The 27,358-nt window shown below is 41.7% G+C and overlaps 2 protein-coding genes across 4 annotated transcripts in view; one reads left to right on the forward strand and one right to left on the reverse strand.

Moving 5' to 3' along the window:
- The window catches only part of GIGYF2 (GRB10 interacting GYF protein 2), a 166,707-nt gene that overhangs the window by 59,953 nt on the left and 79,396 nt on the right, over positions 1–27,358 (forward strand). Inside the window, exons 6-7 of one of the 3 annotated variants that reach the window (XM_075004672.1) lie at positions 7,143–7,254; positions 7,828–7,868. The exons of the other annotated variants lie outside the window; for them this stretch is intronic. Of the exons in view, the coding sequence (XP_074860773.1) occupies positions 7,143–7,254; positions 7,828–7,868 (153 nt within the window). The remainder of the gene's footprint in view (positions 1–7,142; positions 7,255–7,827; positions 7,869–27,358) is intronic. 3 annotated transcript variants of the gene reach the window in all.
- Positions 18,494–22,378, reverse strand: KCNJ13 (potassium inwardly rectifying channel subfamily J member 13). Its single transcript, XM_075004676.1, has 2 exons — positions 21,901–22,378; positions 18,494–20,722 (listed from the first exon to the last, which is right to left on the reverse strand). The coding sequence occupies exons 1-2, from the start codon at positions 22,376–22,378 to the stop codon at positions 20,100–20,102; spliced, it is 1,101 nt and encodes a 366-aa protein (XP_074860777.1). The 3' UTR covers positions 18,494–20,099.

A 27,358-nucleotide genomic window follows, 5' to 3' on the forward strand; every position in this document is an offset into this window, starting at 1 on the left:
TAAGAACAAGTAAAGACTTCTTTCCGAGGAATACTGAAGTGCTTAGTTCAAGCATAAGGTGTCTCAGTTTATTTTGTTCACTGATAACACTGTGTTTTGTCAGTTTCTTTACTTCATTGGAGTTATTTTCCTTTATTTGTTGGGTCCTTCTCCACTGCAGCATTTGTAACAAATGGGAAGATATGTCCTCAGACAAAGCCATGGAATCTCTTTATGTTGACAGTGTCCTTCAACTTTATAACCTCCATGAACACAAAAATAAGCTGTCATCTACTGATAGATGTGATTTGCATATAGAATGTGAGACTGTTGAGATGGAATAACTTCTTGGGTCATATCCAGAGCCTAGCAAGTGCCACGTTATTTTTTTTTCTCTTTTGATTCCATTTGATTTCAAGTCTCCCTAAATAGTGGCATTTTACCACCTCCCTTGAAAACAATTCCTTAGCTATCAAATGTCAGTACAGAAGTTCTTCATGATTCCGTTTTAAGGTTCTTCTCATTTTCTGTTCTCCATTATTCTCCTTCCTCCTTTGCACCTATATATTTTGGATATATTTTGGACTGCTATCATGTGCCCTTTCTCAGTTGTTGCTTAGTTAAGTATGTAAGTAGATCTTTCACTGTCTCAATATTGGTTCCTATGGACTTTATTTCTTTTTCCCTTTTCAAATTTTTTCAGTGTTTTTTTGCTTATGAGTTGTCAAGGACATATTTTAAAAAAATCAGGAACAGCTGTACGATTAAAAAGAGAGGCTTTTACTTCGCTGTTTGACATGACACCTGTGTAACAGAAGGGCATCAGTAAAGATACCATACTTCATTCCTTGCTGAAGTGTAATTTGCTTTGTCTCATCTAAGTGTGTGCTAGCGTAACTACTGTCTAGGTTTCTTATTCCTGCGGTATATCTGTGTTCGGACATTTTGCTTATGTGTATTAGGGCTCAGATTTACAAACACTTACACTGAATGCATGTTCATAGGCTTGGACCTCCAGCATGCATTTTTTTCTCTCTTAAGTGTGTGTTATGATCTTTTCTTGAATTTTCAAACCCCTTTTGTATTTTTAAAGCCCCTCACCTCCCCTTCTGCCCCCCGTTTTTCATTTCATTTCTCTCTAGTTCGGCTATAATAGTAGACTAATTTACGCAGATTCTGCCACCTGTACTCACAGTACACATACCTACTTTTCAAGTACTCCAGTTAATTTGATGGCATTGCTTGTAGAGTAAGATACTACTGACTGTGAATGAGAGTGGCAGAATCTGGCTGTAGCCCAAAAATTCTTCATTTCTGTCAAAAATAATCAGTTTTGTCTTAGTTGTCCTCCCATCATTTGGTTCACTGTTAATCTGTTATTATAATTAATAGAATCATTGGTCATTTCTTCTTTGGACCATTGCTAATGTATTTGCTTCAGTCTTCCATTATCAACCCAGCTAAATTTTTGTCCTGAGTTAATGTTTCTCAGAAACAAGTTCCTCATTAGTTCCAGTTGTTCAAACATCTTTGTTGATTTTAATTAATTTCATTCTCATTTGTTTGACCTGTTTTTTCTAATGTCCCTTAATCTTGCACATTATATTGATTCTTTTGTGTCCTTATTTTCTGACAAGCTGTAGATGACTGTCCTTTTCTCTTTGTTGCCTTTCACTTTCTGTATGGTTTTATTAACCTTAGAACATTACATGTCCCACTCTAACTCATATTGGCTGCTTCTTGTTCTTTCCTTTTTTTTTTTTTTTTCAGAACAATTATAGTTTTTGGATATAAGGTGCTGTTACCATTTCCCACTGGTGTGTTGCCTACCACTTGGGTACCACTGAACCACCCTATGACACACCAGCCACCATTCTACTCAAAAGGTAGAGGACACTCCCAGCTGTAGTTACGTGTAGACTGTCTAATCAGCCACTGCAATAACCGCCAGCTTCTGAGCCTAGGACCCCGTAGACATACTCTTCTGCTCTGGTTTGAACCCCATCCAGTATGAATTAATTATGCAGTTTGTCTCCCTGTCAGTGTGCAGAGGAAGTGCAGCAGCCTGTCTGAGCTAAGATTCCCACTTACTTCACTCCAAGCTAACTGGTGTAGATTAAAACAAAATAAAGTTAGATTTTAAGTGATAACAAAGAGATACAATATGATTACCTAGCACGGTGATTCCTAACCTGGGATCCATGGACCCTTGGCGGGTCTGCAAGTGTATTGCATGGAGTCTGTGGGAGGAAGGGAGAATAAAAATGGTTCTAGAAAGTAAGTTTTAAATAAATTGCAAAGTTACAGTCTATTATTATTTTTAAATTAAATCTCTTCCAATATTATCAATTGCTGTCTGAAAATCTATGTTGTGGTTTCCTTTTTCATTTAATGAAGCCTACATAGTGGCTAGAATTGGCTTTGGAGGTCTGTGAACAGTTTCAGGGTGCAGTGATTGGGAGCCTGAGAACAGTTTGTGAGGGTGATTGGGGGGTGCACACTAGTGAAAAGGCTGGGAGCCACTGACCTAGTAAATACACAACATCAGAAACTAAGAATTAGACTGAATGCGAATTTGTAATTTTCCACCCTGAGAGATGATACCAGTGTGCTGCAGATTAAGTCACAAGCTATTTTTGCTTTACAGCTTGGAGTCCCTGGTATTTCATACAGAGGCTAGAAATCCTTTTAGCCTGAGTCCAGTACTTCCCCCAGTTCAGTCTTTTTTGTGGAGTTGTCTTTTGTGGGGAGTGAAGAACCCACATGATCATGATGTCACTCCCTGCCTTATATAGCTTTAACATATGATGGGAACCTTTTGTTTTAAAACTTGGTTCCCAGAACAGTTTATGGAAAAATACTGACATCCTAAGATGGGGACCAGAATCATTTAACCTGGTCACATTTCTTTGTAGAGTTATAGGTGCCATTGTTTTCAGGCTATCTGGAATGTTTTCAGGAAGGCTCATCAGGTAGGAGATAAGCTTCTCCTAAGAGAGATTTTTTGTTTTTCATAATGTCTCATTTCCCTGAGTAAGTCCTTCCCAACGTGCCATCTAGTTTAAAAGTTTCTTGTTTAGTGGGCGTTACCAAGGTCTAACTACACTTAAAGTACAGAGGCATAGTGTAACTTCAGATAAAAAAAATGGTACATGAATACACATAAGATAATCACATTCATTGAATAATAATTTTAATAATAACGTAACACAACCTGTCTTGCATAAAGTACATCAAAATCATGCTATAATTGTACGATAATGTCACTATGAAGAATATGGAGTGTGGTGTCATAGATGTGTTTCAACATTCCCCAGATAATCGTTTGCTCAGGAAATAAACTGTGATTTCTACAGTGATAGAATTCAGAATTATACAGTAGGGTTGCAACATTCATCAGGGTTCCGTGTTCAGAACCTTTGCAAATGTTGATTTTCGTGATTACAGGGGGCTCTAGAACCCTGGAAGAGGTGGTTGCTGGTGCTCCCCTCCGAGAGCCCTGGGGAAGTGGCAGCTGCCAGTGCTCTGGGTCCTGGGAGCCCTGGGGAAGTGGCAGCTGCCTGCTTTCTGGGCCCCAGAGCTCCGGGGAGGTGGTGGCTACCAGCGCTCCCCCACGCAGCTCCAGGGAAGCAACATTCACAAATAATTGAATTTGTGAATGTCACACTTGGAAATCTGGAGACCTTACTTTACTAATAAATCTGTGGTGCTCTTGAAACTGAAGGTGTATATCGATCAATCTTTGCTGGAAGTCCGTGTGTAGCACTGGGGAGACAAAATGTGCATTCCATAGTAAATGTTTTACTCACGGGTGAAGTTCTTCAAGTACAGTTTCTGCTTTTTTGAGTGACTGTAAAAACGGTATTGTAGGATTCCATTATAGTTTGTTGTTCCATGGCAAGGTCCCCTTAAAAGCCTTTCTCAGTTCAAAAGTATGAATGCATTCTTCATGTTAGCTGGGTTCTGAAGGTTATTCTGTGTTGCTTGCAGCTTGTCACTGATTATAATATACAACAAGGAGCACAAGACTCATTGTTTTTGTTGAAATAGGCTAACATGGCTACCCCTCTGAAACTAGTAATAAAGCTTCTCTGGACCCATTTCTGCCGTGGTCACATGAGCAGAAGCCTATTGTTTGGAATAGAGTTGCACCAGTATAAATGAGGGCAGAATTTGCATCTGCAGTTGGAAGTTAATTAAATTTATCTGATGCAGAAGTGAGAATTTTGTTTTCTGCTAACCAAGTTGGTGATCTCTGATCAGTACTAGAAAGTTGGATGGGAAGCACATGAGGGAAATCTAAGGCAGAGTCAAGTTTGGTGTTGTGATCTTAGATGAGAATTGCATATATTTTGAATTTCTAGACTTTTTAAAATTTAGCATTTTATTAATGTTGTTCTTTAGAGAAGAATGCATTTTCCACATTAACCTAATTGTAAAACCTGTCAGAGAATGTGTGTGTTTGTCATAAAAATTATTCTCTTATCAAAAGTATTAACTTTCATTATGCCCAACTAAATTGCCAAACCTAATAGATGACTAGCAGCTAGAGAGTCTCTTTAAGCACAGTTTGACAATTAGCAATAATATGAAAATATCTTATTACTTAATTTGAATGACTTCATTAAATTTTTAAGTGAACAAGTGGGTGTGAAGCTCTTAGTGTGGAAGTTTCTTTAAGCTATTTTAATGATTAGAATACAGATTCACTGACAATTTTTTATTAACGCTGAAGCGTAACTTAATTGTAAAGTTAGATTAATCAGTGCCTCTGAATCATAAAATCATTGGCCCGAGTGTGAAATTGCTCATCCCTAAAATCTGATACATTTTGTGTGTGTTGCTTAAGTTGTGACTCTCACGTTTTCTCTGTTCTAAAGTAATACTCCAAAAGCAATACAGGGTCATACACTTGATCTTTCTTTTTAATTGATTTGTTTTTTTCCTGGGAGCTCCCTGTGGAGTATTATTAAGCCCTGTGCTTAGAGGACTGGAATGTTTACATTCAGGAAGGAGGGCCTCAGAGAAGGAAAGGGCTTGAGGCTCTCTGTGGGCTGGGCTACAGACGGTCTTTTAGGTGGTATTGTTTTTCTGTTCAAGTAAGAAGCCATGACTGAGGCAACTTTATCTAGCCATATGCTACTGATTTATGAACTGAGGCATAGGGATGTTAGGCATAGGGTAGTGTTTTTCACCTTTTTTTTTCATTTTCGCAAGCATCTAAGCAGGCCATTGACAGCCTGATAGTCTGCCTAAAAATATCTGGGCTGGGAGAAAAAGTGACAGCCCAGATCAGTTTTCACATATTGATATTTTGGCAGTTTTTAATACTAAACCTCCAACAGTTTGAGTAAACAAACACAATATGGCTGCATGCTAATTTATTTGTGGTGAAGAGGTTAGAGCCGCATCTACATTGTGCTGATTGCATATAGTTTGGCTGGAGAGCCCTGATGGCCTAGGAGATCTTGGTTCAGTTCCCTGCTCTGCTGCAGATTTCCTGCGTGGTCTTGAACAGATAGCTTAATATCTCCATGCTTCAGTTCCCCACAGATAAAATGGGAATAGAACTTGCTTTACTTTGTTGTGTAGATAGTAGGTTCTTCAGCGCTGAGTCCATCTCTCATCGTACTGTACATATGTACGGTATCTAGTCTGGTGGTGGGTAGTGTGTGACACCCCCTCTCCCTTGGTTGCCACCTGTGGCCTGCAGACCCACTGGCTCCCCTAGTGTGACACTGGGTCACTGGAACCTCACTCTTCCCTGCTCCTTCTCAGAACTGGAATGCCATGGATCAGCTGTTTGGGCGTTCCAGATTGGGGGTGGAGGGGGAGGATTAGAGAAGTGTGGAGCTCCAGTGCCCTGGTGTGTGGGAGGCGCACGATGGGTGGGCAGGAGCTGATTTCATGTTTTAAATATGCTCTTAAGCCTTCATAAAGTAATCATTCCAGTTCACTACGTGTTTAAACTCACTGAAACAAAGACACTATTTTAAATTAATCAGTCAGAGCAGTTTACTGTGCTCATAATAACATTCATCGCTGTTAGAAAAAAACAACACTAATTTGTTTTGTGTGATTATTCATAACAAGACAAAAGATTTTAGGCATATCAAAGGATTTTATATCTTATCAAGGTACTGATTTTGGTGGAGGAGTCTCTTAAATGGCAAGTAGTTAGAAGTAAAAGGGAAACAATTTTGTCCAGCTATCTGGAAGAAAAGGTATGTTGTTCCTTTAAAGGGCTTTCTTCAGCGGGGTTGAGGAGGTGAGGAGAGTGTGGATGGAAAGGAAAGGAAGACTTTAGATGCAAGTTTTTGTACTGTAGTTATGAAAATTAAAAATGCAGTTTGGATAAGTGTGGTCTTATGAAGAATTTATTTTAAAAAGAATGTTTGAAGATCCAGGTATTGAAGGTGAAAGCTGAATACTTAGATTGTGCATTTGAACATCTATGCATGGATTTTTTTTTTCAGAGATGTGATTTTATAATCTTCAGCCACAAACTAATGGAGTATTTAAAGCAAATTTTAGATGAAGGTCCTGTAGACATAGTAATGTACAACTGCTTTTATTGGTAAATTCAGGGTTGACACATACCTATTTAATGACTTCATTACCACTTAATGACTCTTTCACAGGTTTGATATTATGCTAATAGGCCTGGAAAGTGTGAAGGCTTTTCACTTTTAAATTTTAGATCCACTTTGGGGGAAGTGTTACCACTTTGCAAGCTGCAACAGCCTGCTGTGAAAGCCTTAAGGAATGGTCAGAATGGGGACAGGAAGAGGGGAAATGTGAGACCCAGGAGGATAGTTACCTTCACTTGCCTCTTATACCCACAGCCCAGGAACAGTTCCAAATTTGGTGATGAAGAGGGTTAGGGTTAGAGTGTGCAAGCTTGTGTGATATTATGTGTTTTAAAATATAGATGTTAAATTCCAAAATCAGTTTCTTGGGAAATATTTTTAGTTTCAAAATGTTAAACCAGTGAATTGAAATACTGTTACTATTCTTACGATGTGGATGACAGACTTACCCACTCTGTTTTCAGTGTATTATTGAAGAGAAGAGTACAAAACGAGGTCATGAAGTTAGGAAGGGGAAGCCAACTTCTCTTTACAAACAATTTTTTTGTATGTGCGTGTGTGTGTGTGTTTCAGGCAGAGGCCGAGGAGAAAGTGGTTTCTACCAAAGAAGTTTTGACGAAGTGGAGGGTGGATTTGGGCGAGGAGGAGGCAGGGAAATGCACAGATCTCAGAGCTGGGAGGAAAGGTAAGAGAAGAGCCTAGACTTGAAAATGTACTCTAGAGGCATCTCTTTCTTGCATGCTTCATCCACACAGCTGTTTCAAATAGTCTCTTTAGGAATGTGCACTGGTTGATTCTTTGCACTTTTTGTGGAGATCATATTACAATGCTGCTTGAATCCCAGCTGTTGCTTTTGTTTTTGGTTTTTTTTTTTTAAAAAAGTGGTCTTGAGAAGAAGCTTATGTTGGTGATGACTTGTGGGCATGAAGAGAGCACCACTTTGGGAAAGTGAGGTGTTCTAGAAGTTCTTTTCCATTGTAGCTATCTTTGGATGAAACTTTGTGTAGCTCTCATTGAGAGGATTCTTTCATTAGTTTTAGTTTTTTCTCTTTTTGCAGTTCTTTAGGCCTTGATTTTTAAAGGCATTAAGGTTCCTGATAGTCTCCTGTTGACATTTTCAAAAGCATCTGGACACTTAACTACCCTTAAAATTTTGGTCCCCTAGATCTAGTGAAAGACAGGACATGTGTGAGACTTGGACCTAAAATAATGGTATGGTTCCAAAGCTTTGTTTGAAACTTCCATTCTGCCTTTCTAGGGGAGACAGGCGGTTTGAAAAGCCAGGGCGAAAAGATCCAGGTAAGATATCCTTACTATATATGTACATATGCCATTCTAAACCTTTATATTCCTGGTCTAGCACTGATGTATGGTTCATGTAGCTGGTCATGACTCCTCTTAAATGCACAATTGAAAAGTTCCTTAGAACGTTTTTTGAGCTCTTGCTTCTTGCATTATTTGAATCCTTTTCATCAGGAATTCCTGAAGATTTACACAAAGATGGGGTTGTCATCTGCCAGAAGCAATATATTTTTGAAATTGTAACAATCCTCCACTTGAACTTCATCTATAACTTAACTGTTACATATGGGGCAAGGCAGTAGGAATACACATCTGTGTTCCATTTTTGGCACTGTCTTTAGTTTAATTCTGGGGGAACATTCAAGATAGTGTGGGGTTTGTCAAATAAATCCTGAAGTATCTTGGGCCTCATTGTCTTACCAATTCTGTCCACCATCCTTTCTGATGCATTTATAATTGGTCAGAATTGTGTGTGTGTGTGTGGGGGGGGGGCGTTCATCCTTGTGCCAGTGCTCAGGGATTCTTCCATAGCTGTGGTTTCCCATGCTGCACGTGTGCAGAAGCACCTTCTTGTGCTCTTTGGTGTATGTGTGGGGTGCAGGCTGCTCAGTTTTTCTCTACTGTCCTCGGCTGTAGACAGAGCTTTGCTACACTCTGCAAAAGAGTTAGGAGATTAGTTAGCTTGATAGTTTTGTTAGCCATTACCCTCATCCAAGTTCCTTTAGCCTGTTCTACACTGTTAAATAAAAAAAAAAAAAAAGTTCATGGTTAGTACAGTTACTGCTGCATCACTGCCATGCCAGACTCCCCGGGCTTTATGTGGTGCACCACCTGCAAGCACACCTTGCATAGCCATGTCTCTTGCATTAAGTGCCTCAGAGAAAGCCACCAAATGCAGTCCTGTAAGCACTGCTTGAATCTGATGGCAAGAGCCTGCAAAGATTGAGCTAGCAGGCTCAAGACTTACTTATATGAGAGGTCTTTTATAGCCACTGGCCCCATATGAATCAGTGGCTAAACCTGCGGCCAAAGGTGCGGACTCCAACCGTCCCTGGCCTCCAAAGAGTTCTCCTGTTGCTGATCTGGCTCCCTCTCCTGCTCCTTCCTGGTCTCCAGTGCCATCTGTCTGGGTTGCGCCAGAAGGAAGAACTTTTCTGGGATCTCTGGCATTGTCCCTGCTGGCCTCATGAAAAAGGGCGCATTCAATGCCAAAACGTAAACAAGTGGTGTCAACCTCATCCGCGCAGAGGGCACTGGCAAGCCCACTGCCAAGGCAAAGTGAACCACTCCAGTGTTTGTGCCTCCCACTATGCCCACGAGAAAACAGTCCTGCTCGTGCCCCTTGCAGCTGACCACTTCAAGTCTAGGACGGATACTCCTTCCCACTCTTGATTACGAGGAGAGGCAGAGCAGCACCACCACAGGCTCAGTGCGTCTATCCTCTACTCCGCAAAGACCAGCTCTGAGACACAGCATCAATATCAGTACTGCCTAGCCAGCTACCCCTGATGGCACCGCCTCACCAGCACTATTCATCACCTTGGCCACTGGCTTCACCTTGCCAATCCCACCATTCAGTGTCTTCATTTGCCTCCCAGGCTAGACTCCTGACCCCGGGTGTCAGATCTTACGGCGCCGGTATATTCTCCTTGCAACATTTGAGCCCTGTGTATCCCTGGCAGGATGTCCCACCGGTTCTGGAAACTATCCAATAACATCCTTCTCTTCTATGGTTTGATCACCATTACTCCCAGCTGGAACACCAGTGGTCCTCATGGCCTGAACTGACACGGCACTGGCGTACTCAGTCAGCACCGTCCTTGGTGTTGGAACTATGCCTACCTTCACTGCAGCTATCCACAGCACAGTTCGCTCCATCCATGCATCCTGCCACTGAGGGGTCCTCCTCTGAAGGGAAAAAGGACTCCCCTCTGCACCCATCCTCTTCATTGCTAGATGATGTGATGCGTTCTGTGTCACCCCCTTCCATTGATGGTGTCCAGTCGTTCCAGGACCTCTTCCACCATGTGACGCAGTCCTTGGACACGGACACTCAAGAGGTCCCAGTGAAGCAGTACAGATGAAGTCGTATGGTGCACCCCCTGCTGTCCTCTAGGGTGGCTTTACCCATGGAGGAGGCCATCATGGATCCAGCCACGACCCTATAGCAAACCCCAGTTTCCATCGCCCCTGCCAGCAAATGGGTGGATAAGAAGTATTCTGTCACGCCCAAGGATGCAGAGTTCTTGTTCACTCACCCATGTCCTAATTCCCTAGTAGTGGATGCAGTCTGTAACAAAACAAAATCTTTTAGATTCACGCCCCAAGACAAAAATAGGAAGAAATGGGACTTTATGGGCTGGAAAGTGTATTTCTCTGGCACCCTTTTCCTCGCTGCCAATTATATGGCCATGATGGTGGATTATGATTTCTAGAGCTATTCCAAGCTGCAGGAGCTTGTCCTAGTGCTGCTGGAACATCAGTGCTGGACACTGTCCAGCACCATTAAAGTGGGCCAAACAATCGCCAGCAGGGCTGTGCAGTTGGCCATGGATATAGCCAACATAGTGGCATGTGTCACCAACTCGGCAGTAGTCGTTTACCATACCTCTTGGTTTATCCCTTTGGGGGTGTCAGAAAAACTCAAGCATGGGGTCAAAGACCTTCCATTCGACTGCCAGCATCTGTTTGCGGACAAAACTGACCAGGTCCTTCATTCCCTGAAGGAGTCTAGGACAGCTCTGTGTACCTTAGGGATGTACACGCCCCCTGCCAAATGGCTCACTACTCTGCATTCCAATGCCCTGGGGACTAGTACCAACAGTCCCAGCAGCAACCTTGGTTCCAGCAGCATCACCAAAGGTGCAGACCACAGCGCTCAGGCAGCATCAGAGCCAACAGTCTTGGCGTCCCACTCTCAGCCCTCAAAATAGCAGTTTTGAGGGTTTGGTTGAGAGTCTGAGTCATTGCTTACAACAGGGTGCCATTCAACTGTTCTGCCCCCTCCTCCACCCCTTTCTGTGTCAGTGGGAGACCATCATTCCAGACAGATGGGTCTTAGAACTGGTGGAAAAAGGATACTCCATCCCCTTCACGTCTACACCACCTACCCATCCCCTTACCCAATCCCTCTTCAGGGATCCTTCTCACAAGAATCTCCTCAAACAGGAGGTCCAATATGTCCTCAGTTTGGGGGTGGTTGAGCCCGTCCCCAAGGAATTCCAGGGCAGGTGGTTCTATTCCACCTACTTCCTCACGCAGAGGAAGAGTGGGGAATGGAGAGAGATTTTGAATCTCAGATGGCTCAACGAGTATGTCCTTTACAGACGTTTCAGGATTGTGACTCTGCTGCCGTTATTCTGGCCCTGAACAAGAATGACTGGCCCTCAGCCCTTGATGTACAGGATGCATTCCACATCACAGTGGAGCTCTATCAATATTGTGTCCCCGTTTGGCATTTGCATAGCACCGCAAGTGTTTTTCAAGACACTGGCGGTAGCGGCCACTCATCTTTGCCATCAAGGGGTCATCATCTTCCCTTACCTTGATGACTGCCTCATAAAGGTCTCTCACTTCCTGAACTGCGACACATGGTTCTTTTCACCATACACCACCTTATCAGTTTGTGCTTCCATATCAACCCTGTGAAGTCTACGATTCATCCTACTCAAGCTCTGGAATTTATAGGAGCGCACACAGACACTGTCACAGCCATGGCATCCCTATCCATTCAAAGATTTTGCACTTTGTGCAGCCTCATTCAGGCAGCATGTCTGTCTCCTACCACTAAGGTATGTGCATGTCTAGTATTACTGGGCCATATGGCTGCCACCACTTGTGGTCAAGCTAGCCAGGTTTCACATGTGCTTTGTTAAGATATGACTGGCCTCATGCTATACTCAGGCCAGGGAACCGCTTTCTAAATCAGTGGCAGTCCCTCCTCAGGTTCTTGCTTCTCTTCAGTGGTGGATGTGTCTGGGTAACATTCTCACCAGCTGCCACTGTCAGTCATTCTTACCACAAACGCCTCTCTCCTCAGTTGGGGGGCGGGGGGGGGGGGAGCACACCTTCGTTGTCATATGGTACAGGGCAGGTGGTGGTTGAACAGAAGCTTCACATCAATCTCTTGGAACTTTGAGTGGTCTGCTATGGCTGCAAACATTTCCAGAGGCTACTGGCTGACAAATTGATAATATTCTTATCGACGACACCACCAGAGACAACAGAAAATGTCATTGGTATTGTTCTAGCGCTGAGCTTAGGAGGTACTTCCTCAGGGATGCCTTTACCATCACGTGGAACGCGCCTCTTCTGTACGTATTTCTACCCATTCCACCTCTCCTAAAAGTGCTACCCAATATCAGGCAAGACCAAGCCTTGTTATTCTATTAGCCCTGACCTGGCCCAGACAGACTTGATACCCTTACCTCTTTTGGATGTTTGTAGCAGCTCCTTGTCTGTTTCCTCCTCGCCATGACTTTCTGTCTCGGGACTTACACTCTTCATCATGATCCCCACAAGCAGTACTTTCGGAAGTAAAGACAGTTCTTGTCAATAGCAGACAGGAATCAAAATGTAAATCTCACTTTTATAAGTGGCAGCAGTTTTCCCGCTGGATGGACTCCCATCACTCTGCCTCCTCATACTGTGCCCTTGCCCAGTCTTCTGGACTACCTTCTGGACCTGCGTGAGTCAGGCCTTAGTGGCAGCATGGTTCAGGTGTATGCTGCAGCAATAGTGGCTTTTCACCAGTCCGAAGAGGAACCTTTTGTTCCTGGCCTATACTATCACCAAGAGCTTGTTAACGGGCTTTCAGAACCTTCCTGTCAGTCTGCTCTGAGTTCCCATGTGAAGCCACCTTTTGAGCCCCTGGGGACATGTTTTTGGCTTCACCTGTCTGTGAAGGTTTTGTTCCCTGTGGTGATCACGTCGGGGAGCTGACTGCCCTACTGGTGGCTCCTCCCTATGCTGTATTCACCAAAGATAGTTGCCTTGTGGCCTCACCCCAAGTTTTTAATCCAAGGTTCCCTTGCTGTTTCACATCAGTGAACCAGTGTACTTACCTGTGTTTTCCCCCAAGTTGCATACTGACCCAGTGCAGCATATATTGGATGTCCACTGTGCATTAGCCTTCTACATCGACCACATGAAGCTGTGGCGAAAGTCTCCCTGGCTTTTCCTAAATTTCTTGGAACGGTCCAAAGGCCTGCCCATCTCATCCCAAAGGCTTTCAAAGTGGATTGCTTCCTGTCCCACACATGCTATGCACTGTATTGTAGAGCTGCCAGGTGCTGAAACTGCCAACTCAACCTGGACCATGTCTTCCACTTCTGTCTTTCTCAAGAACATACCTCTTACAGACATTTGTAAGGTGGCTATGTGGTCTTCCAGTAACACTTTTGCTTGGCATTACGGTCTGTTGTTTACCGTTGCATCTTCTATCCAAGTGGGCCAAGCTGTGTTGTCTACTGTGGTAGTGACAGAGCTCCAAACCCACCTCCATTCTGCGACTACTGCTTTATAGTCACCCAGAGGGGAGCACTCACAGGGACACCACTTGGAGAAGAGGAGGAGGTTACTTACCTTGTGCACTAATAATGGTTCTTTGAGATGTGTCCCCCCATGCGTGCTCTACTTCCCTCCCTCCTTCCCCTGCATTAGTGTCCTGCTCTAATTGTCAGGTAGAGGAGGAATGGAGGAGTCTGTGCCCTGCATGTGCCAGAGAACATGAGGAGCTTCTGCACGTTCATGGCGTGGTAAACCACTGCTATGGAAGAATCTCCATGTGCCGGTGCAATGACACATCTCCACCCAGAGTGGAGCACCCACGGGGACGCACATCTTGAGGAACCATTGTTACTGCACCAGGTGAGTAACTTCCTCCTCTTTTGATACACCTTCTGGAATATTCAACAAAGCATTCTCAGTGAAAGATTGTTGGCTGTGGAGCTCTTGCTGTCATGGGATATTTAATCAGAGACCTTATCTAGCAATTTTTAAAGTACGATGAAAGATGTATCTGTTTTGTTTGCTTATTTGCAACATTGTTAGCTAAGATAGCTGTTATTGTGAGTGAGTGGGGAAGGCTTGGGGCAGAAAATACATTGCCTGTTTAGAGGGGAATTTTTCAAAAGCATAAAGGGCGCCGAGGGGTCTAGTTACCACATTCAGTGGGACCTTGATGTTTAATAGCCTTTTAGCTGGGGTGTATTGCTAATTTTTTATTGATACCATCTTATCATGGTGATAGGTGTCTTAAAACCTTGTAATCTCCATCTGATTTTCTAAAGCTCTCTGAATCTCCTCTTCTGAGTTGATTATTATGTGTTTTTTTTTTTAAGGCTGTGTAATGTTTTGTTTACTTGGCCTTCGGGGTCACTTGAGGGTTGTCTGCATCTAACTTGATGCTTCTACATCATATCCCCTTCTGCCTCTCTGAAAAAATGGGCAAGTTCAGAAGATTAGCAGTTTTGAGTGTTTCTGCTGTAGTAGCGTTTAGGGGTTATGGCTTATATATTTGGATATAATGGGAAAATGTGGATTGTACAGTTATTTTGCGACATCTTGCCTTGGAATCTGCGGAGGAGCAAAACCCTGTGCTATCTCCCATAAACAGAGTAGAGGAATAGAGAATTCTCCCCAAAACACATGAGAGTAGAAATAGTAAACTGGAGGCAGTAGTTGCTACAACAGTACGATAAACTCTCTTTCCTCCAGTATTCGTTCAGCCAGAACTCTCAGATATCTGGCACAAACTTGCTGCTTTTTGCCCCAGTTCTGGCTGGGCTGGAGCTGTTGGCGTTTCTCTGGCTCCAGAACTGCAGGCTTCCCAGTCTGAAAGTGGCTGGCATTTCCCTGCACCTTTGTCGGCTCCCAGCCCTGGGGCTACTGGCGTTCCCCAGGCCTCCCAGCAGAGCCCCATGCCCCTGGACTCTGGAGTTCCCCCAGTCCCAGCTGGCTCTCAGACCTGGGGCTGCCAGCAGAGCTGCACACCCTGGCGGAGTTCCCTCCAGCCCCAGAACTGCCAGAGTTCCCTGAACCCAGTTCCCTAGCTGGAGCTGCTGGTGGGGCTCTGCACCCCAGTCATCTGCCTGAGATCCTGGAGCCGCCTCTTCGTTCAGTGGCATATTTTAATATCTGGCAACCTCCTGGTCCAGGGCTTGCTGGATATGAAAAACTTTACTGTAATTTGATTTAATGACATTATTTTAGTATCTTTTCATTATGACTTATGTGAAAATACTTTGCAAAGACTATGCACAAAATTCACATCATTTATGAATGAAACCACAGCTACAGCAGGTTAGCAGTGCAGACTGAAACTGCATGTCACTTTAGGATGAGCAGCAGATCTCTTCTGTTTTGAAATGGCATGAGGAATTTAGATATGCAGGATGTGATCATCTTGGCTGAAATTTTGCCAAGGTCCTAGGGCTGATGCTGCTTCTACAAAGCATGTCTTGGGATTTTCAGTATGGTCAACTTTTGCTGTCCCTGACAGGGGGGGTTTCCCCGCTCCTGTCAGGGGCAGCAGCCTGACTCTCAGCTGCTGCATCTGACAGGAAACCGCTTCTCTCGGGGCAGTAGCCACAAATCAGGCTGCCATCCCTGACAAGAGCTGTATCCTCCCTGGAGTGGTGAGGAACTGGGAACCAGGAGGTGGCCTGGCTCCTCTCTGCTTGCAGAGCTGGGAAACTGAGCACGGCAGCAGCCCCTGGTTAGTTTTTTGGCTCAAAGAAGTGGAGGGGAGCCAGGAAGCAGACTGCTGCAGGTTCCCAGCTCCACACCACTTGTGGGACCCGGGAAACTGACCAGCTGTTCAGTTTCCGGAGTTCTGCAAGCAGCCCCCTGGTTTCCTGGCTCCCTGCCACTCTAGGAACCACGAAACTGACCAGTCCTGGTGGTAGGGACAGTTTCACAACTCCTCCTGCAAGTCCAGGGGAGCCAGGAACCAGCCTGTAGCCTGGTTCCCCTCTCCCTTCAACTTGCACGAAAATTTGACTTATGTGTGGGTTGCAGAAACACAACCCCTACATAACTTGAAGGTTTACTGTAATGACAAATGGTCAAGACTTGGCTTTGCATCTGGTATGAAAGAATGTCCCCAGAATGGATTGCTGAATTACTGATATTAGCATACAGTCAAATGGAAGAATGCCAACTAACTTGTCTTTTGACAGTGCTGCCTGCTTCACCTAACTGTTCCTTTGATATCTCCTTTCTCATGCTGTCCCAGTTTGATCTTTTTTAGCTTGTAAGAACAGTCAGGATCACAGCACCAGGTGATATGGCTAAAAGCCATATCTGTAAGCTGTTGGATTTTCAATATAAATTTCAGGGTTATAATTGTATCCATATAGATTTGTCTGTCAGTCCTTTAAGGATTTGTGTTCCAGAGAGAGGGAAAAATCTTGAATTACTTCCTTCCTTTTCCTTCAAACCAAAAATGACTGGTCAGCAAATATTGGTGATCTGGTTGGATTTCAACCACGGTCAGTAGTAGAAAAAGTTACTGCCATGTAATGGTCCTTTAGTGGCTGATGTCAACTGATTTGGGGTTGAGAGGGTTCTAATTTCAGTTTCTAGAAGACACATTCTTCTCAAACACAAAGTTAGCACATCTAGCAATTTTAGTAATGACGTCAAGGACTGAATTGGAATGAAAGTAAATTTCTCACTGAGAGATGCTTTTTCAAGTTTGAGGTGAGGTTGATTAGAAAGCTAATGCAGTGGCTTATTTTCATTATCCATGCAAACCTGACAGAGGATTTCAGTTCCCAGTGATACTGCTTTTTCACTTTTCACTGACAGTATCCTATTTGCCAGAACCAACTAATATAGTGTGTTCTTCAGTAAGTCTCCTGGTGTTGTCTCACCAGACACTCACTGAGTCACTGTCTTTTTGTGTTCCTCTGTGTTGTGCATGGTCAAAAATATCATAGATGCATAGAAACTAGAAAGGATGAGCTAAACCACTTAAGAGTATATTGGCAATTCAGAAATTTTGGCACCCCAAGAAAATATCTTAGTTGTAAAAACATAAGATTAAGAAATCCTAAGAAGTTAAGAATCTTCCTGTGGTAAAGAGGATGAATGTTTAAGCATTTCATAGTTAAATTATAATGCTGTTAACTTCATGGCTAACTTCTAGCAGAAGTAATCAGTTCACAAATTAATCAGTTCACTGAACAGTTCACAAAGTAATTAGTTTACTGAACAGCAACCGTCAGTGTTGGCGTTGATATTCAAGGCAAAGGTACACCATGCATTGCAGCAGTTACTAGGAAAATTGCCATATGGCCTATGACTTTCAGTCCAGAATACCAAAAGATGTTTCTTGAAAGCTTAGCTTTGCCAGTTAAATTAAACAGGCAGATATGTTAGATCATTGACATCTAACAGAATCACACAGAAGGGCAGGTGCCACTCTAGCTTTTGCACTGCATCTGTTTTTAACAAGTCCGTCAGTTTCCAAGCAGGAATAGTGATCATCAGATACATGTTTCACTGTTAACACATGACAAATATTTGTTATGACTTACAAGACTCTTAGAAAGTCCATGTTATTGTGGCAAGTAGATTTCGACCTATGTGCATATTTGTGCCTGTCATGAATATTGAATATTAAAAAAAGCTTAATTATATAAATGATAAATATTTTACCTCGTTTAAACTTGTTGGTTTTTAAAGTTTGAAACAGAACTATAATGAATGGTTCAAAATAGCTTAGTTTTAATGATTGAAGTTGTAAAATTCAAAATACTCAGTATACTTAGTTATGCCAAGAGTCAGCATATTTGTTACCTGGATTATGTCCACAATTCTAGCATGGTCTCGCTATTCAGTGTCCTTAGTATAGTATGCATCTGATGCAGTGGGTCTTTGCCCGTGAAAGCTTATGCTCCAAAAATTCTGTTAGTCTATAAGGTGTCAGAGGACTTCTCGTTGTTTTTGCCGATACAGACTAAGATGGCTACCCCTCTGGTACTTAACATAGACGGAGATGTATTACATCCTTATTGCGGAATAATGAAGACAGGAGTTTGTGACCTAAAATGGAGAATTGTCAGTATATGTAAGGTAGCTCCTTCCCCCATTTGAACTTTTTGTTCTTTATTCTGTGCTTAATGCAATATTTACAGTACACTGGTTCTACTGTTGCTTTTTAAAGTTTGTCTTCTGTACTGCAGCATATTGGTTTGGAGCTTAAAAGTAGAAAAGGATAAGCATAGTAACCCCCACCCCGCTTCCACACACACACTCTTTGCACACCTTGGGGTGTGTGGAGAATAATGCCCTGAAGAGAAGCAGCTGAACTTTGAAGGGCAAGTGCGGGACCATCTGTGAAAAGTGAGGACAAAGGCAGTTTAATGTATGCTAATCCAAGGTGGTGGTTGCTATGGCTGCACAGGCACTCCAGTGGGCTTAAATATGACTCACTTTTAACAAGAGTGAAAGACAATATTGAAAGTACCCATTCTCTTTAAAGATGAGGTCTTGCAGCATATAGTGTTGTAGGGAAGATGTATGGAAATCTTTTTAAAGCAGTTAACTGTTTTTGAATTTGGAGATTGGCTACCATTTCATGACTGCATGGACCTCTTTCTTCCTGTGGTAAATAGCACATGCCTGTGAAAACTACAGAAATAGTTTACATGGAAAAGTAAAAACATAATATATTTTTAGCTGGCTTTTTAATAGAAATTTTCTTCTAGAAATGAGATGCAGCAGGTATCTGATGACAAAACAGCTGACCTACTAGGTTCTCTATGACCAGAGCTTGACAGTCTCTGTACTTTTGGGTTTGAAAAACCGACCTCCCACAGACAATGCCATCCTCTGGCTTAAGAGTGTATAGCCTGCTGTAGGTCATGTTATAATAAAATTGGCTCTAATATATAAACATAGTTTTATCTAAATTGCCTAATAGTAGTTATGCCACATTTACTGCTGGGAAAATCTTACAATTGTCTTTACATAGCAACATTTTATTGTGATAGTAGCTGTTGGCTGTTTCAGTCTGATTACAGAATAGCTATTTAAAGCTATATTCCATTGCTGAGAAGCTGTGAATTTACAGCAGACATTCTACTTAACTGTTAAGCACTTAGGTCATATTCAAAATCATTGCATATAGGAGAACAGTTCCTTGTTCTTGGTACGCTTAGGAGGAACTCCTGGCTCACTACCCCACAAAAAATCCCTTGTATGAAGCTCTTGTTTAATATTTTTTTTAAATTAATTCAGATGTGTCTGATTATGTAAATACCATTTTATATGTACGCTGTGCATACAGATGGATTTATGTTAAAAAGCATAAAATATAAATGAATGTGGTTCTTGGGTGGATATAGTGCATATTGTGGAGCCAGAGCTAATCAAGGCATGAGATATGCAAAATTGAGAACACATGAAATTACGCTGGGGCAAGAGACAAGAAAGAACATGAATTGCTGTATAATCTGTTTTCTACAGCTGAAATAATTTATTAAATGTTTCCAAGTTGGAGAAAGTCTCCTCTATAGCATGTTTGTGTTATATACACACACTTCAGGGTTTTTGGCACTCGCTGTCTTTACAGAGCTGTCACAGAGATATTGTATCCCTTTCTGAACTGCAGTCAGTGCTCTTGATTTTGCATAATAAACAAGCACCGCTGGAATGCATTTCACTGCCACTGAAAAGACTGGCAATAATTTTGGTAGGATGTGCAGCCATCTGAAAATGGATGTGACTACGTACCCAAAAGTGTTGATGTAAAAGAGAGAGAATCTTGGAACAACCTCATTGCTGATTCCTCCAGACTAGTGTAATGTAACTGTACAACCTCAGGTTAGTTTAAGGTAAGTCTGATATTGTACTGTTGCTGCCCATTTTCCCATAGTACTCTCCACGCATAACATTTAATTAGGTTTTGGTACATCTGTGGGAGTCTGAAAATCTCACACTTCAGGGTCAGTGCATTTTAAATCATAGTCTAATGAATTCAGCAGGTAGTATTTGTACTTCCCCAGAACTTGTACTGTGGTACTTCTTATTGACTCTATTCTGTACAGTTTCTCATCAGTTTACATGTGTACTTCATGCTTTTTACACTGCGTGCTATACTTCAATCAAAAGAATGGAGAAAAGGAAAAGTGTACAAAAGAAAATAGTAGTGGAAAGGAAGGCTGGAAATATAACCTGAAAATTTAATGTAATTTTACAAAATGTCACCAAATCCAAATTCTATTCTGTCAGACCAGTCTCAGAAATCTGGAAGCTGTCACTGTGCTGTCCGTTGATGCGAATCTTCATATCAGTCCTCTTTGGACTCTTAGAGTCTGCTGCTGCTGGGCACTCTGGAATAATTTTGTCAAAATTCTCCATCTTGATCTGATATTCCCCCTTGGCTCCTCGGGCCAACATAGAAGAAAAGCGATGGTGAAGAATGATCTCAGATGGGAGGTAGGATGTCCTCCTCTGACATGTTTCCCCTGTGCCCTCCTGTATTGCTGAGAGAAAGACTATTAGCTCAAAATGGCGAGGGATATCCTCTTGGAGGAGAACAGCTAGAGGACTGGATGGGGTAATGGAGTGGTAGTAGGTCAGTGGAAACATAAAGAATGGACACTCCTCAGAAGTGATACTGTCGAGGTGGAAATCCACACTAGTTTGATGCAGCTGACCATTCTCCTGTTCTTGGTAAACAATAGCTGAAACCCGAACGCTGGTAAGTGGTCTCGGACGAGTGTTGGCCACCTGGAACATAAGATATGGCTTGCCCTCCATGTGTGCCACTACTGCAGAATGAGTAAAGAGAATAGAGAATGCTCGATTCTTTGGACGGGCAATCTTTGCCACAAAAGCACCTACAGAACAGGAAAAAAAAAAAAACCTAACTGTAATTGTGATAGTCAGAGTAGTTTATTACTGGTACCAAAGCTGTATGGAATGGCCCATGAGGAGAAAAGGAGACTTTGTAGGATGGGCGTACTAATAATTAGTCTGACTGCTTGATACCAAATTGAGATCTAATATACACACAACACAGCTCCCCTCATGCTAATAAGTGCCTGCACCACTTTCTATTCTCAACTGATTAATCAAAATAAATCCAGAATATCCAGGTTTTTATTAAAGTGCCTTGACTTCCTTTTCATAAACTTTGTCTCCACAGTCTATTAGTATGTATGAGGCGGTGATATTTGGAGACTGAGGGTGCAGTTGCAGGGAGAGATGTATCTCTTGATTGCTGGAGAGGTCTCCCTACTGCAGATGGGGCTGCTGTGGCTGGGCTGGCAAGTCCCTTGTTGAAGCTGCCCCCTTCCTGCAGCAGGCCCTGTGGGGCTGGAGGAGCCCCCTGCCTGTGGTTACCAGTTGACTGTTAACAACCCTAGAAGCTACACTATAATTTGGTCATTCATTTACTGAAACTCTTTTTAATACAGTGTAGTTACCTTTTGCACAGTGTAAAACATTTATCTAAAATTTTCCATGTATCAGCCATTTTAAGTAATTTTAAGTACCACCGGGATCCTGTAGTGTTCTTGGATGTTGTCTGTCCATGGATATTTAACAGTGAATTGAAGGGGGGGTTAAAAATTCATCAAGTTTTAAAAATGCTATCCAAAGTTTAGGATTTACCCGTAAGAATCTGTACCAAGATAAATTCACTTAAAGCTAAAAGCATTGAAATGTTGGAATAAAGAAATAGAGGAAGGTGGAGTAAAACTACCTTTTGGAAGTGTGAGGAGAGGTGCTTCTGTAGAGCAGTGGTTTTCTAATAAAAATCGTAAAATATTTTTATTCACATACCTCTTTTTTAAAAAAGGTCTTAACTTCTTAAAAGGAGTTGACATAAATTGACAGCTATAAAGTTGTTGAAGCTGAATTTGTCTTGTTCTTTTTTTTAAGTAACAGACCCTACTCCTTTTATGTCCCCCTATGGTACCACTCTGAATGAGATAATTAAGAATTTACCAAATCTACTCCCTATAGATACTTGACAGGACCTGTCCTATTAAAATTGTGAAATAAATCTGATTACCTGTGATGAAGGCCTCCAACATGAGCCCCAGAACCATCTGTATGGCAAGCAGGGCGATAGCACTTGGACAGTCCCCACTTGGGAACATGGTACCATAACCAATAGTGAGCTGTGTCTCCAGGGAGAAAGAGAAAGCAGCTGTGAAGCTGGTGATATATTTTACGCAAATGGTGTGGTTGTCAGGCGGGGCATCATGATCCAGCTCCAAGTCCCCATTCATCTCAGCCAGGAGGTACCAGAGCACTGCAAATACTAGCCAGTGGATGACAAAAGAAGCAGAAAAGACTAGCATCATCCATCGCCAGCGCATGTCCATTAGTATTCCCCAAGCATCTCGTAGGTATGCTACACTTTTCCCTTGGGTCCCGTCCATCTGTAGGGTGCTGTGTCCATCTTTAGTGACCATCCTCAAGTGCCTTTGATCCAGGAGAGGGGCACTAGATTTGGTGTAGTTGCTGTCTATCATCTCTGTTCTCATCTTCTGAAAACTAAAAAGAGGAAATTCATTGCATACCTGAGTATTTGTATTTCAGCTAATGTCACAGATTCTGAGACATCTGCTGGGGACCAAATACTACCAGCACCTAGCAAAGGATGTCTTAAATGTGGCAATCCAGGGAAGGTTAATTTAGGAATTTGGAATGGAATTTATCACTGCTTTTATGGTAATAATTACCTAAAAGACTAAGTTAAACATCAGGGTACTTTTAAAATTTCCCCTACTAGTCATTTAAACAGAATTATCATATTTCTTCCCCCTCCCCATGTTTATATTTAGATCAAGTACCTGTGCTAATGTAGCAGATCGGCAGCTGTATCACTGCACCTTGTGTGGAAAACAGGCTTTAAGATTGTACATCTGTGATGATAGCAATTAGATGTTGCAACTCTTCTTAGCAAAGCAGTGTAGCAATCTAAAGAGTAATAAAAAGTTAATCTTTAACTATAGTTCTTCCCCTTATCTACTTTCTTGAGGAAGGCTGTGTCTAGCCACTTAACTTGTATAATTAAAAAAATTCTGCACAGATGTTCCTGTCTTTCTGCCTCTTAAAATTGCTTTTAACTCTATGAACCATTTTCTCGTATTGACTAGAATTTTGGTACCTGGGGGAGTGCCTCTTCTGATGAACATACTCAGGCCACTGCTGATGTTAGGCTGTATTAAGAAGGGGATAGAGAATAATATGGAAAATATTATGCCATTATATAAATTGATGAGACATCCTGAGCTTAAACACAGTATTTAGTTTTGGTTGCTTTAAGTAAAAAACAAAATCTTCCAAACCCCACTGCAACAATAGGAATAGAGAATTTCATGGAAGCTTTGTAAGTGAAGGTGAAGTTGCATATGAGGGAATATAAAGTCAATAGCCAAAAATTGCAGATTGTATTCAGAATAGTTTCCTACATTCATATTTAGGATCTTAACTAAGAGAATAATCACCTTTTCAGAGGTGCTAAGAACTTTCATCTTGACTGGATGCTGCTTTGCTAAAGCAGACCATGTTTACTTAGGAGCTGAACTTTGGGCTCCTGAAGTTTAAACTTTTGGCGTAGGAGACTATAGCACTTGAATAGAAAATTAGTTTTATGTAAATACCAAATGGAAGAGAAATCCTATTAAGAGTTCATGTCACCAGATATCTTTTCCCATAAAACAAGAAGGCACACAATTAAAAGCACATTAAAAGGCATCAAATGTAATCCATTACATTTATTATGCTGCAGCTACACTTCAGTTAAGCATCTCCTGCTACATGACATACGTTGTCGAGTTACTGCGGGCTCCATGGCAGGGGGTCTTAACTAGGCCCACTTCATCCACTACTGGTAGCTCCATCTCAGAACATCAATCTGGGCTCTAATGTAGATTCTCTGCCACTGGCCAGTGGATTAGGCAGTTACAAATGCTTCAGGGCAAAAAGGGGGATTTGCAATTAAGTGGGCTATGAAGAGTCACCTTTCTCTGAAGGCCTTGCTACCGTACATACCAGGTTAAAGGAATCATTGGCCTAATCCAGTATGACTATTTTTATGCTCACATTAGTAGCCACCAGCCTTAGTCTGAACACCTGATAGTTGCCTTGCTCATGGTAAAATGTGGATTGTTTAAACCAAGATAGAAATGACTTTATCTCCCATTTGACCAATTGCATATTGATCCTGGAATTGGTCCTATTACTCATTTGATTTATTATACAAATTTTTTTACAATTTTTGTTCTTGGTATTAAACTTCATAGGAAGATTTATATATGATCATTATCATATCCCACTAAACATCATGAATAAATCTTTTTTACTGTTTTCTTTGCTTCTGTAGGTGGGTTCCCCATGTACGTAAATATGCATAAACAATAGTTTGAGTAGTATCTGGGGGCTTTTCCACACCGTTTTATTCTGTGCCTCCGTTCTCCCTATTGAGTATAGCTGTTTCCTCATCCCCAACCATGAATGCTCCATGGCTACATAATGACAAAGATCAGGTGGCTGCTTTTTAAAAATTCTAGTAGTTTTGTGAAATACAAGACAGAAAAGGTAGGCGAGGTAATATTGCTTATCGGACCAACTTGTTTTTGAGTGACACAGAACTGCTTTTCCATTTTCTTTTTTTATATTTCTGAAAAAACAAGGCAGAATTTTCTTAAATAATGCACTGCTCCTTCTTCCAATCACAGATCATCAGTAACTGATGTATATCTGCTGAGTCAGTTGTTAGGAATGTTGAGTACAGTCTCCTAATAACCTTAATCCTGGTCTTCATGGATTATCCTCCACAGAGATTGTTCAATCTCTATTAGTTCAGTTTTTGAGCTGCACCAGAGATTTCTGCAAGAATACAGTTTCTGGTCTTGCAGCAATGGTAGGGAATTGAAAGGTAAACAGGAAAATCTTTCAAGTACTTTAGGTACCAGGAATTAGAGTAACTGGTCTGAAGAGATGAATGTCGCATTAAGACAGTGACCTTGCTTAGTGCTTTGAGAGGGATTAGAGGTTGAGCATTATGGTCTGTTAGCAGGAATGATGGGACTGTGCAGAACAAATTAGAGCCAGTGCCTCTTGATCATTTTAGATTCCTGGGATGAGCTGTGATTATGAGAAACATGTACTTATTTACTTGGAAGGAAGGCAAATGTATACAGACCTAAAGGCCTTTGGGGTAAACCATATGAGCTCTTGGAGGAAAACTGTTTTTGTGTAAAACACTGAAGGGGTTGGAGGGCAGGGATAGGGTAACAAAGCAAAACAGAACTACTGCTTGCCACAGTAAATCTAATAGTGACAAATGGTAACAGGACTCCTGTGGGTATAAAATACTCTTATGGACACAGATTAGTTTTTCAGGTTTATTTTCCTCCCTCATGCCTGTGTTAAAACAGCACGCTTCAGCAAAGGAACCATCTTCTCACTGCAAACAAGATAAGGCTGGAGTTTGGTTGGTAAAGCAGCTTGATTAGATTAATACTAATTGTTTTGAAGATTAGGGAAACTCCAGTACTCTAATGATCTTGAAGGTTTTTCAGAAGGAAGGGAAAAGATCTCCATACTTTATTAAAGTTGTCATTCTCTTGTCAATGCTACTTCAGACTTCAGCAGTGAGATCATCCTGATGAGGTTGATAGGCTGCTCTTGTAGTCCCATTTGGCTTGGAAAAGGAGCTTTTTTTTTTTTTTTTCCTGTAGTGGTGATTCTAATGCAAGGTTGCTAATCAGTGGTGCAATGCCAAATTTTAAAGTACACAAGTTTAGACTCCATATTTAATGCTTATTAAACAATAAACAAGAGGGAAACTGTTGATATTTTGTTAGATCATGGGACAAAGCTTTTTTGTGGAATGAATGGAGAGAATGGAAAACTGCAAGCAGACTTGAACAGTATTGCAGCTGGTTTAGGATGAGATTAAATTTTTCAAGGGTGGGAGAAGGTTACTAAACTAGTAGTTGAAGATTTGAATTCAAAACATGAAATGTGATTTCCTGATCCCTCTGCAAGTGTTTTTTTTTTTTTTTTTGAAAAGCAGATGCACCTCTAATGTATTCGAGTAGTGAAATGAAAGATAATTGTTCACTTTCTACCCACTTCTCTTCCCATATAATTGACCTGCCTCTTTGTCAGATGACTTACACATTTTCTGTTTTAACTATTCATAGACTGATAAATTATAAGGTCAAGAGGAGCTATTGTGAGCTTCTAAACCTGAATAAAACAGGCCATAAGACTTCCCTGTATTGATTTCTTTTTGAACTAGATAGTTTTTTAGAAAAACATCCAGTCTTGATTTAAAAATTTAAAAATTTCTAATGATGCAGAATTCATCACAAACCTAGGTAAGTTCTAATGTCTAGTTTCAGCTATGCCTTTGTCTGCTCTTACTTATACCAGCTTTTGCCTCAAGAACTTTCTTGCCAGTTGCAATCGGGATGTGCCACTTCAAGACTATCACCAAAGAGACTTTTGTTAGGCTATATATACACTACATGATAAAGTTGAATTTAAAACAATTACCTCGATTTTACAATGTCCCTGTCTTCACTGTAAATACCATTAGGTCAATTTTAGGGAGTGCTGAAAGCTACTTGATGTAGCATCAAGTTCCAATTTAAAAATTCGAATTAAGGCTAGTGTGGATGTGCCATGTATTTAAACCAAATTTATTAGCCTCCAGAAGTTTCCTGTATGTATCTCACAATGCCTCACAGTAGTCCTCTCTGGCTGCTTCCATCTTCACTGATCTCTGGATGCACAGGAAGTCTCCCCCGGCAGCTAAGGTTTCCAGGCCTTTCATCCCCCTGCCTGAGCGACACTGAAAGGACCATCTCAACTGTCCCTTCATCCTCTGATTCCCTGAAACCTCCCACCAATGGGATGACGGGGTCTGGATCCTAACAGTCAGTTGGGGCTGAGCAACACCACTTGTTAAAATTTGGTGAGCCCCAGTGTTGGACAACTCTGTAGTGTAGTGGGAAGCCAAAAATCTTTTTCCTAACCCTTTCTGTCCTTTTCTTTCAAGCTTTGGCAAATTCCTTATCAAATGGTCCCTTTAAGATAGGGAAAAGTGGTTGGAGGGCCAGTTAAGAAGACAGACACCTTCTGCTTTTTGTAAAATCTTTGATATTTCAGTTCCAAATGCTAGAGATTTCCATTAGTTTGGTGATCTTTGTTGATGCTTTCTTTCCAATCTTTGTTTATTTTAGCAATTTTTTCGTCAAACGGCCTCCTTAAGACAGGCAAACGTGGCTGGAGGGCCATTTGAGATGACACAAACTCCTGGGTGATCCCAGGGCACAGAAGCATTTGTGTGTTGTAAATTTAGCAAGCCTCATCCTTCTTGTTGGGCACCTCTGTGTGATGAACTGGGAATCCAAAAACCCTGCCTCACAAAATCTTTTTTACAAACCTTTACTATCCTACTCTTTCTTCAAGCTTTGCTTTGTTCCTGTATTATTTTCAGGGATCAT

Source organism: Carettochelys insculpta, chromosome 10, assembly GCF_033958435.1.
Source record: "Carettochelys insculpta isolate YL-2023 chromosome 10, ASM3395843v1, whole genome shotgun sequence".
NCBI lineage: Eukaryota > Metazoa > Chordata > Testudines > Carettochelyidae > Carettochelys > Carettochelys insculpta.

Bases quoted from the DNA above. Each gene is read 5' to 3' on its own strand.
- KCNJ13 (XM_075004676.1), bottom strand. From the start codon at position 22,378: ATGAGAACAGAGATGATAGACAGCAACTACACCAAATCTAGTGCCCCT. The intron at 20,723-21,900 runs GTAATCAGATTT...CCTGTTCTGTAG, and splicing joins GTTGGAGGCCTTCATCACAG to GTGCTTTTGTGGCAAAGATT.